This window comes from Rhinolophus sinicus, linkage group LG14 (assembly GCF_036562045.2).
Source record: "Rhinolophus sinicus isolate RSC01 linkage group LG14, ASM3656204v1, whole genome shotgun sequence".
Taxonomy (NCBI): domain Eukaryota; kingdom Metazoa; phylum Chordata; class Mammalia; order Chiroptera; family Rhinolophidae; genus Rhinolophus; species Rhinolophus sinicus.
In genome coordinates, this window is record NC_133763.1 from 23,362,570 (window position 1) to 23,379,316 (window position 16,747).

General features: G+C 37.3%; 1 protein-coding gene across 2 annotated transcripts in view; it reads left to right on the forward strand.

Moving 5' to 3' along the window:
• Positions 1-232: 232 nt before the first annotated feature.
• The window catches only part of TCEA1 (transcription elongation factor A1), a 45,043-nt gene continuing 28,528 nt past the window's right edge, over positions 233-16,747 (forward strand). Inside the window, exons 1-2 of one of the 2 annotated variants that reach the window (XM_019729832.2) lie at positions 233-483; positions 14,874-14,936. In XM_019729832.2, the coding sequence (XP_019585391.1) occupies positions 421-483; positions 14,874-14,936 (126 nt within the window). In that variant the 5' untranslated portion in view covers positions 233-420. The remainder of the gene's footprint in view (positions 484-14,873; positions 14,937-16,747) is intronic. The other variant, XM_074318795.1, reaches the window with a different exon arrangement.

The following is a 16,747-nucleotide window of genomic DNA, read 5'->3' on the forward strand; positions in this document are numbered from 1 at the left end:
GCGGGGGGGAAACTGCAGTGTGTGGATGCGGGGCCGGAGCCCAACGCGTGGCAAAAGTCGCACTCGCCGCCTGCAGGCTTTTACCACTGCTTGGCGGGAAACACTGCCGCCTGGCTCGCTTGTCTTCCCCTTGACAGCACCGATGCTACCGCCGCCTGGCGGGCCCTTCCCAGCGATCCGCTTTCGGTTGGTAGCGCCTGCAGGAGCGCGCGGAGCTCGATTGGTGCCCCCTGTGGGGGTGGAGCCACCGCGCCGCCGCCGCCGCTGCTGCCGGCTTGATTTGTGTGGAAGGGCCTAGGCCCAGGCCTGCTGTGCCGCGCTGCTCGAGTGCCTGAGCTCGCCCCCTCCTGTCGCCTCTGCCCCAGTTTCGCCCACATCCCGTCCCAAACGGGCTGGGCGCGGTGAATACCTGCCGGAGCCATGGAGGACGAGGTGGTCCGCATTGCCAAGAAGATGGACAAGATGGTGCAGAAGAAGAACGCGGTGAGCGCGGCGGGCGGCGCGGACCGGCCGGCCGGGTGACGGGCGGGGGCCGCGGGGAATGGACGCGGTGGGCCCTCGGTCGGCAGTGGGGGCTCCCGGTCCGCACACGCCATCTCTCCCTGTGCGAGAAGCCGGCGTGGAGCGCGCTGGCGTCCTGGGGCGGGCGTCCTGGGGGAGGCAGTGCGGTTTGGCGGCCCCGGGCGTTAGGACCGGTTCTGGGTACTTGGAAGTTTCTCGTTGTTCGTGCCGCGTAATAAACCTAATCGAGGCATTCTCTCCTTTTATTTAAATTTCGTGGTAGTAAATCCTCGCTAATTTAGCTTAAGAATTGAAAAGTGTAGAAAGCCCTCTCTGTTTGAAAGAATTCTCTTTTCCGAGATCGTTGACTAACAACTATAAATAACGTCAAGTAGAGATTCGTGATCTACTTTAGACATCAAGCTGATAAAGGGTAAAATTCCTGGATCTTATTTTTGAAGAAGGCTAAACATTCACTTGATTATCTCAACTGCGCTACATATTTGTTTACAATTAAAAAAGCCGAATGTGCCAGTGTGTTTGGCAAGTTGCTAAATGTTTTTTAAAAAGTATCTTGTTAGCTGTGCAGAAGAGCTATGATTAAAGAAAGCATGCACACTAGGGTATGCTGGTAGATGGATTTGGACAAATGTCATTGCTTGGTACTCTTAAGTGGTTGACAGTTAATACTGGAGGCATTATCTTATTGATAATGTGTTTATGTGAACTTGTTTTCTTGTGGTTTGTTTGAGTTGTTTTCCAGTTTCTGCATTTTTGTCTACCTGTGTGTACCGCTTTCAGTTCCTTGCTTCAGAGTCATCTGTTTTCAGCCAAACGTCCACAGTTGTCTTTACTTGAATTAGTTTCACCATGCTCAGCATACGTTCAGTATCAGTGTGCCTGAAATAACTTATTCCCAGCTATGAAATAAATTCCGTGTCAAACTAATGTGAAGGAGAAAAGGGATGCTTAGATTTGTAGAGCTCTTTTAAAGTTACAAAGCATCTGTGCAATTTTTTTTTTTCTCCAAGTCAAGTTGTTGTCCTTTCAGTCTTAGATGTGGAGGGCGCAGCTCAGTTCCAGGTCCAGTTGCCATTGCTAGTTGCAGGGGACGCAGCCTGCCATCCCAACCTTGTGGTTGAGAGCCCACTGGCTAATGTGGGAATCGAACTGGCAGCCTTCGGAGTTAGGCACACGGAGTTCTAACCACCTGAGCCATGGGGCAGGCCCCTGTGCAATTTTTTTTTGAGACCCACAACACAGCTGTGGTCTATCCATTTTATAGAATAAGAAATTGAGTCAGAGACATTAAGTAGTTCACCTACTTAAATTAAATACTGTGCAATGTGAATTAAGCCAGGACCCAAGCATTCTACTGGACAGCGCAGGAAGTAGTGTTTAACACTGAACTCTTGAGTCTTCATAGTCTGTTCCTCTTTTCCTTTAACAGGTGTATCGCCCAGTATTTAATTTCATACCCTGTTGATCCGTATTTGCAATTTTGGCCTTTTAAAGTATTTCCTGTTTGTGTTCTGTTCCAGACATTGCTTATGCCATTTATTTTTCCTATTGATACAGCCCTTTGATTCCCCACTGCAAGTGATGAATGAATTCTGGTTATTTGATAGGTTGAACATTTCTGTTATTTTGTTTAAACTGGAAAGTTTTCCCTGCCTGGAGATCCCAGACTCCCAAAGTAAAAGCTCCCAGGGAAAAAGGCCATTTGTTGGGTAATTATTTTTCTCTAAGGTTATAATGTGTATTTTTAAATCATCTAACTCATTAATTATTTGTTTTTGTTTGTTCCTTTCTCTTCCTTTGTCTTCCCTTCCCTTCCGTTCCCATAGATGTTTCCTAAAAACGAGTAATTCCTTAGTGGGCAAGTGTGGAGAAGACCAGTTTGTATTTACCTGCAGTTCTCAAATTATAAATACATTTTCAGATCTTTAGTAATGAGTGTGGGGGAGAATGAGGTTAAACTCTACAGATAATTCTCAAATCTCATTTTTCTGATAGTTCTAAACTTTACTGGTATGAAAACCGCCCCCTCCCCAACAAACGTAAAAGCACAAAAACTTACTAATAACTTTTCAAGTGTTCAGTAATTTAATAGAAGTGCTGGAGGTTGTTGGATTATGGTAGATTTGTTTCTGTCTCTCTCTCTTTTTTTTTGGTTTCCATATTTTCTCTGTGAGCCATTTTTGTATTATTATACTATGAAAAAGTAAACTTTGCTTGAAAAGTAATAGTTGTCCTCTGAATTGACAAATTTAAGTGCTGTTACTGGATATTTTTTACACTGGATATTTAATAAAACTGTAGGTGTCACATTTAAGTAATAAGAAAAACAGCTACCATTTTTTGAGCTATTACTCTGAGCCAAGCATTCTGCTAAATACCTACCTTATCTCATTTATTACTAACAGTTTTGCAAGGTGTTATCCCCATTCTAAAAATTAGGAAACTATGTTTTTAGAAAGTGAATTGTCCTAAGCCAAATAGCTAGATAGTGGGCAAACGAAGTTGTGAATTTAAATGTTTTTCTTCAAAGCTGGTATTATGTTAAGCTTCAGTGCCTCTCTAGAAGACCCTTGCATCTGTTTTTGAACCTTGCATGGTATCAACAAAAGGTTGCTGTCACCAATCCAGTCCAACAGGAGTCCCCAATTTGGGATGCTGTGAGGGGAGAAAACTTTATTTGTGTGAAACAGCTCTAATGAAACAGCTTGCAAACCTGGAAACACAGTCTCGGATAGAAACAAAAAATGAGCTCCACCAAGACAAAGGAGAGGCTGTATTCTATAGAGAAAAGTGCCTACCTCTGGTTCCCAGTAGGTCTAATTTCATAAAAAAGAGGACTCCAAATTCGCAGTTTGATTGGTCCAAATTGCACTGTTCTGATTGGTAATTATGGAGCTGCTCTGAGTGGTCTGTAAAGATGCAAACCAATATAGCTGCACAGCTCTGATTGGACAAGGAAGGCCTCAGTACCATTGGCTGAAATATAATCAGGAGCTTCTTTACTAAGGGTCTGCTTAGACAGCAGGAACACAGTACAGGAGGCTTGGCAAGTCAGTCTGCTGTTTTTTCCTGGGATGTAGTGTGTGAAAGAGGCCTCTGTAAACAATAGCTGCTAAACTCTGGTTATGACATTGGGCCCAATTAACCACAAGGAATCCTTTCTTGGGGTTGTAGTGGATATATTTAAGTGAATATAAGACCAGGAAGTAAGGGTATTTGCTGTTCTGGGGCAGATGGGTTTCCCTGAATACCCAATCAATATCCTGATCTAGTACTACCCAGAATGTCGTCCCATAGGTATACTTGATCTTAAACAGTTTTAGCAGTACCCACTCCAAGGCCATGATGACCCGTATACATTAGTTTCAAATTTTCAGGTAATTGCTGTTTTTCTTATCATTTTGACTTGATGTCAATAAGCAAGTCTGACTCCTAATCTAGGTTCAAATTCTGGCTCTTCTGAACTTTAGCTGTGTGTTCTTAGGCAAGTTCCTTAACATATCTAAAATGTTTTTCTTGGTGGTAAATTGGAAATAATTTAGTAAAGATTAAATGAATATAAAATTCTTGCCAGTGCCTGAGATACGGTAATGGCTAAAAAAACTGAATTCTCTTTATAAAGGATTATGACTCTAGACTGTAGATGGAGAAGTGAGGGAAGAACTGAGAATTTTCAAGTTCATGGAGAGATTTTTTTGAGTCATGTTGATTTTTTTCTTTTTTTTTCTTTTCATTGAAGGCTCAGGGCTGAGTGGAATTAAATTGCAGGGAGAAGTTGAGATTAGATGTTAGAATTTCCTAGGAATTGGGATTCCTAAAATATGTACATTTCTGTCTTATACTTGGGTTGGTAAAAAAAAACAAGTTGGTTTCCATATTAGGGTTGGATTGATTAGCATAAAGCAAACTTTAGAACAACTACACAATTTTTTTAACAGCTTTATTGAGCTATATAATAAAATCCGCTCTTTTGAAATGTACAATTCAATGGATTTGGGTTTATTCACAGATTTGTGCAACTATCACCACTATCTGATTTCAGAACATTTTCAACACTCCAAAAAGAAACCCACAAAGTAACTCATTAAGTTGTCACCGTATCTCTCCCTTCTTCTCTCTCAACTACTAATATACTTTCTAACTCTATGGATACCTATTCCAGACAATTTATATAAATAGAATCATACAGTAGGTATTTGTATAAATGGAATTATATAATATGTGGTCTTCTGTGACTGACTTCTTTTGCTTAGTGTTTTCAAGGTTCATTCATGTTGTGGCATTTATCAGTACTTCATTCCTTTGTATTGCTAGGTAGTACACCACTGTACTGGTGGATACACCACATTTTGGGATGTTTCCACTTTTATGAATAATGCTGCTGAGAACATTCTTGTGTAAGTCTGTGTGGGCATAAGTTTTCATTTCTGTTGGGTATATACCTAGGAGTACAATTGTTGAGTCATGTGATAACTATGTTTTAACCTTTTGAGGAACTGCCAGACTATTTTCCAAAGTTGCTGTACCATTTTACATTCTCAACAACAGTGTGTAAGAGTTCCAATTTCACCACATCTTCAACATGTTATCTATCTTTTTTATTATAACCATCAGAATACCTCCCCTTGTTTCGAACACACTTATCCCATCGTTCTTGTCACTTTCTGAAGCAGTTCTGGAAGTCCTCTTTCACGAGTGTCTTTAGTTGCACTGTCCTGGCTGCTTCGATGTCCTGAATCATTTTGACTTTGGGGAAGAGCCAGAAGTTGCACAGTGCCAGATCTGGTAAATAAGGTGGATGAGGACACACCGTAACGTTTTTTTGACAGAAATTACTGTATACCAGAAGCAATGTGTGACATGGAACGTTGTCATGATAGAGGATACTTTACGGCACACTTTAAAAGACATCTTCTCTCAAACATAGCTCACACCCGACTGTATGAACAAGTTGAAACTTGTCCCACACTGTTGCTAAGATGCAACGTGCCACTTCCTATATTGAAGATCCCTGCCTTTCCATTGACTGGCACTTTGCAGCAGCATTCACCGTATTTTGTGATCACAATGGAAAGACTCCATGTCACACATCATTTCTGGTATGGTAATTTCTGTCAAATAAAAACATTACAATGTGTCCTCATCCACCTATTCACTGGATCTGGCACCATGCGGCTTCTGGCTCTTCCCTAAAGTCAAAATGACCATGGAAGGAAAACGTTTTGAATCCGACAGTGCAACTAAAGACACTCACAAAAAAGAACTTCCAGAACTGCTTCAGAAAGTGACAAGAACGATGGCATAAGTGTATTCAAAGTGAGAGGGAGTATTTTGAGGGGGATTAATGGCAATGTGTCTTTTACTGTAATACATTTTTTAAATTTAAACATTCACTATAGTTTTTGGTCACACCTCGTATCTTTGATACATCTGTTCAGAACCTTTGCTCATTTTTTGAGTATTTATATTGAGTTGTAAGAATTCTTTATATTCTAAACATTAGACTGTTATCACAGACGGGATTTGCATATATTGTCTCCCATTCTGTGGGTTGTCTTTTCACACTCGTCATAGTATCTTTTGAAGTACAAAAACTTTTAATTTTGATGAAGTCAAATTTGTATATTTTTCAATTGCTTGTGCTTTTGCTGTGTGGAATAACTACAAATTTGAGATCACATAGTAAAATTATAACTCCTAGTGTCTAGTGATGTTGTTGAGCTGTAACTCAGATACTTATAATTTAGGGTTTCCTTTTTTAAAGAAATAAAGAACATCTTAATTTCTTAAGCCTCGAAATCTCAGAATAATTGTTACTAAGAATTGTTTGTGTTTGAGATGATTGAGCTTAAATAATGCTCCCTTAAAATGCTGGCTTATGGCTTTTTGAGAATTGTTATGGTAGAAATAGATAATTCTTTTAATATCTTTGTAACACTTATAACCATCTCCCATGTGTTAGACACTTTATTTTGGTACTTTGTATGTGTTCTATTACCTCATTTGACCATTTTAACTACTTGAGGTCCGTGTATTGTGCATAGCTACATATAAAGCAGCTGAAGCTTGAAAAGGACAATTAACATTCCCAAGATCTTATAATTAGGAAATGACAGCACACGGATTTGAATCTAAATCTGTCATATATAAAGCCCATGTTCTGAACTGTACATATATTCTGTATTGCTCCCTCCTTCTTACATGTCCTCGAGGAGGAGGAAGTTGGTATCTTATACAGTCTTGTATATACCGGGACTCAGTACAGGTTTGAATACCATATTTTGTAAAAGTACTTATTTCCATTGACAGGAATACCAATGATGTAATAAAGTAGTGTGAGAGTTGTTTATTTTTCAGCCAGTACTCGAAACTAAATTTGACTCTGGAAGTTAAGGTAAACTCTTTCTTTCTCTTGCATCATTATCTCTAGGAGATGCTGCAATCTAATAGACATGACCTTTAGAGGCAGGTGATGATTGAAAAAAGCTAGACTATATAGTTCCTTTTTTGGTAATGAATGCTGTTCATCCAAGTTCACAGAGCAGAACTGCCACCTGTGGACCTGTGGAATGGAAAGAGCAATTGTGTAGGGATCAGAAACTGTATGCAGTTCCTGTGCTTTTATATTACCCATCGGTATGACCTTGGGCAAGTTTCTTTCTTTGTGTAATTGAGGGTTTGAAGAAGATGCCCAAAGATTTCTTTGTTTAAATTCCCTGAAGTCAAAAAGGGTTTTCTGTCTTGCTCACTGCTGTACCCTCAACACAGAGCAGAGCTGGCACAGTGTCAATGAGTATTTATTGAGAGGCAACAGAATGTAATTTGACAGAACTTCATAGATCTCACCTTTTCTAGTTAGTGATCGTGTGACCTTGTGCAAGTTTCTTAACTGGGCTTCAATTTCCTCATCTGTCAAATGGGGATAAGAAAGTTACCTGCTTCTGTAGGGTTTACTGTGAAGATGAAATAATATATTTAAAGTATTTAACACAATGCTTGGCAAATAGTAACTCTCAAATAAGTTTTCGTCACTGAATTAATATATGACAGTCTGTTTTTGCCTTTTTGTCTCATTCTGATCATCATAGTTGTTTATTTCTTTTAAAGAGTCTTGATTTAAATGTTCATTTTATTTGGTTAGAACACTGTGTAAATATGATAAAGGTAATATTTTTATCCCATGAGTATTCTTTAGCTTTTTCTTCCATAGCCTGTATCTCTAACCTCATTATCACCAAAGAGATCTGAGTAAAAAGGGAGAGTGATGAAGTTAATGGAAATCTATTGCTTCTACTTGGAGAACAACTTAAACTTTATATGTGACAGACAGCATTTATATAAGCTTAAGGAGGGAGACCCTGCTTTTTAAGGGACTCCTAAAAGTGTGATTTTTAAAAAATCTTCATTTCTGATTGATCGTAGGTCAGAAATGGATCAGAAAGCCTATGGACATAGGGAAAAGAAAACTGTCCATGGTAGATACTGGATACAGTTCCACAATCTCTTAAAGCCTTTAGAGTCTGATATATTTGAGAATTCCAAATTTTTCAGGTTTTATAAAGCTAATTTGGTACATACATCATGTATTGCATAATATCCTCATCAAGGACTGGACAATTTCCAGTAATTAGATATTGGACAATTTCCAGTAATTAGATATTGGCATTTCAAAGTGAAATGCAATTTAAGTGGGATAAATAGAACATAAATAACTTTGCATCTGTTGCTGTCAAATGAGTTTATTGAAAACCTATGAGAAATCTTTTGGTTTTTAAAGGTATTTGGTTATGGAATTTGCAGACATGCGATTGAAGACCTCATTTACTCACAGAAATGTCATTCCTGTAGAAATGCTTGATAAATGGTAAATTTAAAGTCAGTGTTAACTTTCTTCTGTGACAACTTTGTTTTACTTTTTAGTTGCCTCTAAATAAAAGAATTTATGGAATTTTAAGATCAGAAGTGAATCAGTAAAATCCTTTACAATAACGTGATTCATAGTTTCTGTTGAACTGAAGTTTTATTTATGAGGTACTGGGTTAAATTAAAATGATGTTATCTGTTTGTTGCTAGAAGAAAAGTTAATACTGTTTTTATTCTCCATGGCAAAGTCTAATGTCTGTTAATTTTAAATGGAAAAATTATTTGATTGAAGACCTTTACCTGATTATTTTTTATTTTTTAAAATTATTGGGGTGACAATTGTTAGTAAAATTGCATAGATTTCAGGTGTACAATTCTGTATTATATCATCTACAAATCCCATTGTGTGTTCACCACCCAGAATCACTTCTCCTTCCATCACCATATATTTGATCCCCCTTACCCTCATCTCCCACCCCCCTCCCCCTTACCCTCTGGTAACCACTAAACTATTGTCTGTGTCTATGAGTTTTTGTTTCTCATTTGTTTGTCTTGTTCTTTTGTTGTTTTTGGTTTATATACCACATATCAGTGAAATCATATGGTTCTCTGCTTTTTCTGTCTGATTTATTTCGCTTAGCATTATATTCTCAAGATCCATCCATGTTGTCACAAATGTTCCCATATCATCTTTTCTTACCACCGAATAGTATTCCATTGTGTATATATACCACAACTTCTTTATCCATTCATCTATCGAAGGACATTTTGGTTGTTTCCATGTCTTGGCCAACGTAAATAAAGCTGCAGTGAACATTGGAGCACACGTGTCTTTATGTATAAATGTTTTCAGACTATTTGGGTAGATACCCAGGAGAGGGATTGCTGGGTCATATGGTAATTCTATTCGTAATTTTTTGAGGAACCTCCACACTGCCTTCCATAGCAGCTGCACCAGTCTGCATTCCCACCAAAAGTGTATGAGGGTTCCTTTTTATCCACAGCCTCTCCAACACTTGTTTCTATTTGTCTTGTTGATGATAGCCATTCTGACTGGGGTGAGGTGATATCTCATTGTGGTTTTGATTTGCATTTCTCTGATGATTAGTGATGTTGAGCATTTTTTCCTATGTCTATTTGCCATTTGTATGTCCTCTTCAGAGAAATGTCTATTCAGGTCCTCTGCCCATTGTTCAATTGGGTTGTTTGTTTATTTGTTGTTGAGTTTCATGAGTTCCTTGTATATTTTGGATATTAGCCCCTTATCATAGGCACTGTTTGCAAAAATTTTATCCCATTCAATTGGTTGCCTCTTTATTTTGTCGATGGTTTCTTTTGCTGTGCAGAAGCTTTTAAGTTTCATATAGTCCCATTCATTTATTTTAGCTTTTACTTCCATTGCCTTTAGAGTCAAATTCATAAATGCTCTTTGAACCCAAGGTCCATAAGTTTAGTACCTATGTTTTCTTCTATGCAGTTTATTGTGTCAGGTCTTATGCTTAAGTCTTTGATCCATTTTGAATTAATTTTGGTACATGGTGACAGATAGCAGTCCAGTTTCATTCTTTTGCACGTGGCTATCCAATTCTCCCAGCACCATTTATTGAAGAGGCTGTCTTTCCTCCATTGTATGTTTTTAGCTTCTTTGTCAAAAATTATCTGTCCATATTTATGTGGTTTTATTTCTGGGTTCTCAATTCTATTCCATTGGTCTATGTGTCTGTTTTTCTGCCAATACCATGCTGTTTTGATTATTGTTGCCCTGTAGTACAAGCTAAAGTCAGGGAGTGTGATACCTCCAGTATTGTTCTTTTTTCTTAGATTGCTTTGGCTATTCGGGGTCTTTTGCGGTTCCAAACAAATCTGATAATTTTTGTTCTATTTCTTTAAAAATGCCATTGGAATTTTGATGGGGATTGCATTAAATCTGTATATGGCTTTGGGTAATATGGCCATTTTAACTATGTTGATTCTTCCAATCCATGAGCACGGAATGTCTTTCCATTTCTTTGTGTCTTCTTCAATTTCTTTAAAAAATGTCTTATAGTTTTCAGCATATAGGTCTTTCACATCCTTGGTTAAGTTTATTCCTAGGTATTTTATTCTTTTGCTGCAATTGCAAAAGGAATTGTGTTTTGTATTGCTTTTTCTGAGATTTCATTGTTAGTATATAGGAATGCAATGGACTTTTGTACGTTGATTTTGTAGCCAGCAACTTTACTGTATTCGTTGATTGTTTCTAATAGCTTTTTGGTGGAGTCTTTAGGGTTTTCTATATATAGCATCATGTCATCTGCAAAGAGTGATAATTTAACTTCTTCATTCCCAATTTGGATGCCTTTTATTTCTTTCTCTTGCCTGATTGCTCTGGCAAGGACTTCCAACACTATGTTGAAAAGCAGAGGTGATAGGGGACAGCCCTGTCGTGTTCCTGAACGTAGAGCAAAGGGCTTCAGTTTTTCACCATTAATTATGAGATTAGCTGAGGGCTTGTCATATATGGCCTGTATAATGTTAAAGTATTTTCCTTCTATACCTATTTTATTAAGTGTTTTAATCATAAATGGATGTTGTATCTTGTCAAATGGTTTTTCTGCATCAATTGATATAATCATATGATTTTTGTCCTTTATTTTGTTTATGTGATGTATCACATTGATGGATTTACGGATGTTGTACCATCCTTGTGCCCGGGGATGAACCCCACTTGATCGTGATGAATAATCTTTTTATGCATTGTTGTATTCGATTTGCTAGAATTTTGTTTAGGATTTTTGCATCTGTATTCATCAGAAATATTGGTCTGTAGTTCTCTTTTTCTGTGTTGTCCTTACCAGGTTTTGGTATGAGGGTAATGTTGGCCTCATAAAATGAGTTAGGGAGTACTGTCTCTTCTTCAATTTTTGAAAGAGTTTGAGTAGGAATGGTATTAGATCCTCTTTGAAGGTTTGGCAGAATTCACCAGTGAATCCATCTGGTCCCGGACTTTTGCTTTTGGGAAGGTTTTGGATGACTGATTCAATTTCCTTACTGGTGATCGGTCTGTTTAGATTTTCCAGTTCTTCATGGTTCAGCGTAGGAAGGCTATATGTTTCTAAGAACTTATCCATTTCTTCTAGGTTATTGAATTTGGTGGCATATAGTCCTTCATAGTATTCTTGGATGATCCTTTGTATTTCTGTGGTGTCCGTGATAACTTCCCCTTTTTCATTTCTGATTTTGTTAATTAGTGTCTTCTTTTTATCTTAGTGAGTCTAGCCAAGGGTTTGTCAATTTTGTTAATCTTTTCAAAGAACCAGCTCTTTGTCACATTAATTTTTTCTATTGTCTTTTTGTTCTCTATTTCATTTAGTTCTGCTCTGATTTTTGTTATTTCCTTTCTTCTGCTGACCTTGGGTTTCACTTGTTCTTCTTTTTCTAGTTCTTTAAGGTGTAACATGAGGTTATTTATTTGGGATTTTTCTTGTTTCTTGAGATAGGTCTGTAATGATATAAATTTCCCTCTTAAAACTGCTTTCGCTGCATCCCAAAAATTTTGGTAGGATGTATTTTCATTGTCATTTGTTTCTATGTATCTTTTGATCTCTCCTCTAATTTCTTCTTTGACCCAGTCGTTCTTTAAAAGTATGTTGTTTAATCTCCATGTATTTGTGTTTTTTCCTGCTTTCTTTCTGCAGTTGATATCCAATTTCAAAGCCTTGTGATCAGAGAATATGCTTGGTATGATTTCAATCTTCTTAAATTTGCTGAGGCTGATTTTATGTCCCAATATATGGTCTATCCTTGAGAATGTTCCATGTACACTAGAAAAGAATGTATAGTCTGATGTTTTAGGATGAAGTGCTCTATAAATGTCAATTATGTCCATTTCATCTAATGTGTCATTTAGGGCTGCTATTTCGTTATTTATTTTCTGTTTGGATGATCTATCCATAGCTGTCAATGATGTATTTAAGTCCCCTAGTATAATTGTGTTTTGGTCAATTTCTCCCTTTAGTTCTGTTAGTAGTTGCTTGGTGTATTTCGGTGCTCCCTGATTGGGGGCATAAATATTGATGACTGTTATGTCTTCTTGTTGTATAGTCCCCTTCACCATTATGAAATGTCCATCTTTGTCTCTTGTTACCTTTTTCACCCTGAAGTCTGTTTCATCTGATATCAGTATGGATACACCTGATTTTCTCTGGCTAGCATTTGCTTGGAGTGTCAATTTCCATCCTTTCACTTTGAGTCTATGCTTGTCCTTGTAGCTGAGATGTTGAGATGTGTCTCTTGGAGACAGCATATGGTTGGGTTTAGTTTTTTGATCCAATCTGCTACTCTGTGCCTTTTTATTGGTGAGTTCAGTCCATTTACATTTAGGGTGATTATTGATATGTGAGGATTTCCTGTCATTCTATCTTTAGTCTTCTGGTAAGGCTGTGTCTCCATTGTTTCTTTGCCGTTTTGTTGTTGTCGTTATTTCTGTGTGTTGGTATTCTATGATGTTTCTCTGTGTTTCTTCTTTTATTACAGTATATATTTCAGTTTTGGATTTTTTTGAGTGGTTAACCTTAAGTTTATGTAAAAGAAAGTTTAATATTTAGAGTATTCCATTTTCTTCAGCACGCTTACTTTCTCCATTCCCATATTCCGGTTCAGGCCTTTACTCTCCCCCTTTTTACTTGATTTTATATTTAAGAAATATGATACCATGAGATTCCAGGCTTGTTTCTTCCTGTGGGTTGCCTAATGAGGAACATGCTCTGGTACTTTCTGTTTTCCTGAGATATGCTGTGTTTCATTGTTCCTTAGGGTACCTAGTTTTCATATTTTAATATTTAAGAAAGCAAAATGAATTACATAAATCATTGGCCAGGTGGCGCTTTCATAGGCAGAACATCAAACCCAGCATCATCATTTGCAGAATGGGTGTCAGGGACTTGGAAGAAATTCTGAGAGATATTAGTGGATTACTCTTTGAACCTGGAGGAACCAAATATTTGAAAAGCAGTGGGGTGAAAACAGCTAGCTCTACACACTACAAAGCCAGCTAAGAGCTAATAGCTTTTAGCTCTTTAATGGATTCATTTAGGAAATGGTGCATTACTAGTGTTTCTGATACAACTTTTTGTGGGATAAAACATATTATTAAATCTGAGTCAAAAAGTGATTCATAAGCATTGAACTTTGAATGTGAAATAGTGTTAGAAACACCCAAGCCAATTTGTTTTGCGTATGTTTTTCTCTTTATAAATGTGAAAAGTAATATATGATAAAAATTCCTAGTCTAAAAGAATTCTTTCAGTAAACAAAAGTAAAAAGTAGTAAGAAAACAGTGTCATAGTTTAATAGTTTTTTATTAGTAGGATATAGAATATTGATGTCTGAGTATAGTACATTAAGTGAGTACTGTATTTCCCTGAAAATAAGACCTAACCGGAAAAAAAGCCCTAGCATGATTTTTCAGGATGCTCGTAGTATAAAATAAGCCCTAGTGTATTTCCCCGAAAATAAGACCGGGTCTTAAATTTATTTTAGCTCCAAAAGACGCATGAAGGCTTATTTTATATCATGAGCATCCTGAAAAATCATGCTACGGCTTATTTTCTGGTTAGGTTTTATTTTTGGGGAAACACGATATTAGACTAACATGTGATTAAGGGAATGTGTTAGACTAGATGAAATACGGTAGATTAAATATATCAAATTGGAATATTTAGCCACAAGCTGTAGGTGGTGCTGTTACTTCTCAGCTAATTCCATTCCTCTTTTAACTTGAGGTGCTTTATGTAATGTTTCCATGGGTCTTATTTTGTTCCATCTTCATCATCTACATGGGAGTCTTTGCTTCTAGTGGGAACTGGCAATGAACAGGCCTGTGAGCTTAACATAGATTTCAATTCTGAGTTTTCTTTCCAGAATTTGCTTTTCACTGCTTTGAAAAAACCAGATAGACAACAGTCAGTGTTCTTGTGACAGACCAGTGAGATGCAGAGAGACCATGAGAATTCTCGTAAAGATGCCCTTTCCCATTCCCTGTGTGAATGAATGCTACAGGTGCTGAGCATCTTCTATCCCCATTCCCACTTTCTCAGGGTTGGCTCCTTTCTTAGGTAGGTGCTCTCCATGGAAATTTGGGGTGTGTTTTATTTAGCACGACAGTAAGAAATGTACTTTACATTTCTACTTGGAACACATGTAAATGAATAATATTGAAAATAAACTTTCACAAAACAGTATTTAACAAGTGCTGGTTGTAACGCAGAAAATGGATTTTATGATCCTCTACTGAGTTGCATCCCCTATTTGGAAAGCTAATTCACTGTCTCTCTCTAATGTACATGTATGTATGTGTACACGTGTGCATGTGTGTGTGTCTATTTACCATTCTCATATGAACTAAGTGAACCATAGTGAGTGTTGGACAGGAATACATAAATTTAAATGTCTAGTTAGTTCTTGCTTTACTATCTGGGAAATTCAGTATGAAATTATTTTACTTATAGGCTGGAGCATTGGATTTGCTGAAGGAGCTTAAGAATATTCCCATGACTCTGGAATTATTACAGGTATGTGCTAAAATGTGTCATAATTTTTAAATAGGTAATTGTAAAATACTTGAAATATTTTCAATACCAATGTAAGTTTTTTTGTACTATCTCGTTATATTGTAAGCCATTATTAACTTCTTTTTTAAAGATAGTAACATAAATCAATAATCAACTAAATTGCCATTATAGACAAATGTTGTCTTCCTCAAGAAGAATAAGACCTAAATCTCCAAGATTGCAATGGGAGTGAAATCTCACTGTGAAAGGAAGATAGACTCTTGCGCCTGATTTGATCTCCCAAGATTTCACTTTCTTGCTCTGTCATCGATAGCTTCTGCCATCATGAAGCTAGCTAGCCTTGGGAGTGAGGATGGCAAGGTGTTTCTCTTCTCCCTTTTTAGCACTGGCCAACTGTGTACACAATCAGATGTCTAGTAGGCATTGCATAGATTCATTACTGAAGTCTTATTTTAATGTTCTATCAAGACTAAAACATAAAAATAAAATTTTAACAAAAGTCAAAAATTTAAAAAGGAAAGTAAATAGTAACACGAATCTGGCTATTTTCTACTATATATTTCTTATTTTCTTATTATTCACAACTGCCACCTTTGATGTTTCTGTTCCATTAAGTTAGAATTTAGGGTAGAGTGATAGGGGTGCATGAATATGAAGGCGGTAAGCCATAGTTGTATTAGTAGTATTTATAGCTGTAACTGAAATAAATCAGATATTTTAACTTCATATTATAGTTGTAGATCTATTGACATCCAGTTTTGCTCATTATTATGGTAGCTATTTTACCTTACGCTAGATCTTATTTAATGTTTTAAATTAAGGTGCACATGTATTACTATATCATATTTAAGAAAAGATTTTGTAACTGTATATTATATAATTGGTGTAATCCTATGTATTTATTGAAACCATTTTAAAAGCATTTGAGAAGGGGGTCCATAAGCTTTAGATTGCCAAAGAGATTGATTGTGCAAAAAAGGTTGTAGACCTTTAGACCCAAGAAAAAAAAAGGAAGTAAGTCATTAAGTCCTGTCTTTTCAGTTCAGATATCCTGTCCAAGAATCAACAGCTTCTCTGGCACATTAACTCTGGGGATAGCCTTGCCTTTGAGACAGTACCGACCCTTATCCTAGCCTATGTGGGGATAACCACATCGAAAACAACATAGTAACCCCAGTATGTATTTAAGAGAAATGTGTAGCTTTATAGAGGAAGTGGAGATTGGGTAGGGCCATCATTTGTAACACACTTGTGCTGTTTTTCATATGCTTCATTCCTTGGAATTGTGTTGGGGTGGTGGATAGGTACAGCTTTTCCCCCTCATTGAGCTTAAAATCTAATAGAGGAAAACTGACATGTAAGCAAACAGAAAAGTACAGTAGCCCAGAGAAATACCTGTGTAGGATTCATTTGTCAGGTAGGGCAGGAAGAAGCACAAAGAAGTTCACTTCTTAATCTGATGACTTAATCTGGGAGGTTCAGAAAATTCTTCATGTAGGTGATAAAATGGAAACTGAGTCTCAAAATATGAATAGCTTATCCCTAGATAGATAGGACTGGGAAAGATATTCCAGCAGAGAAAACAGTAGTGGAAATAGTGTGGCATATTAAGTTAATGTAAACTAAGGGCAAGTCAGATACAGGGTTGAATTCATAGGCAAGTTGGCATATAGGGCTGTGTATGCCGTCCTGAAAGCAGTCCTGCCAAAAGGCCGTAGTGCAGGAGAGTGCAGGACTAGATTTGCACTATGGTAGAAATGGGAGGCTGGGAACAGGAAGACTTGTTGAGCAGTGCAGTTACTGAGGGGGGC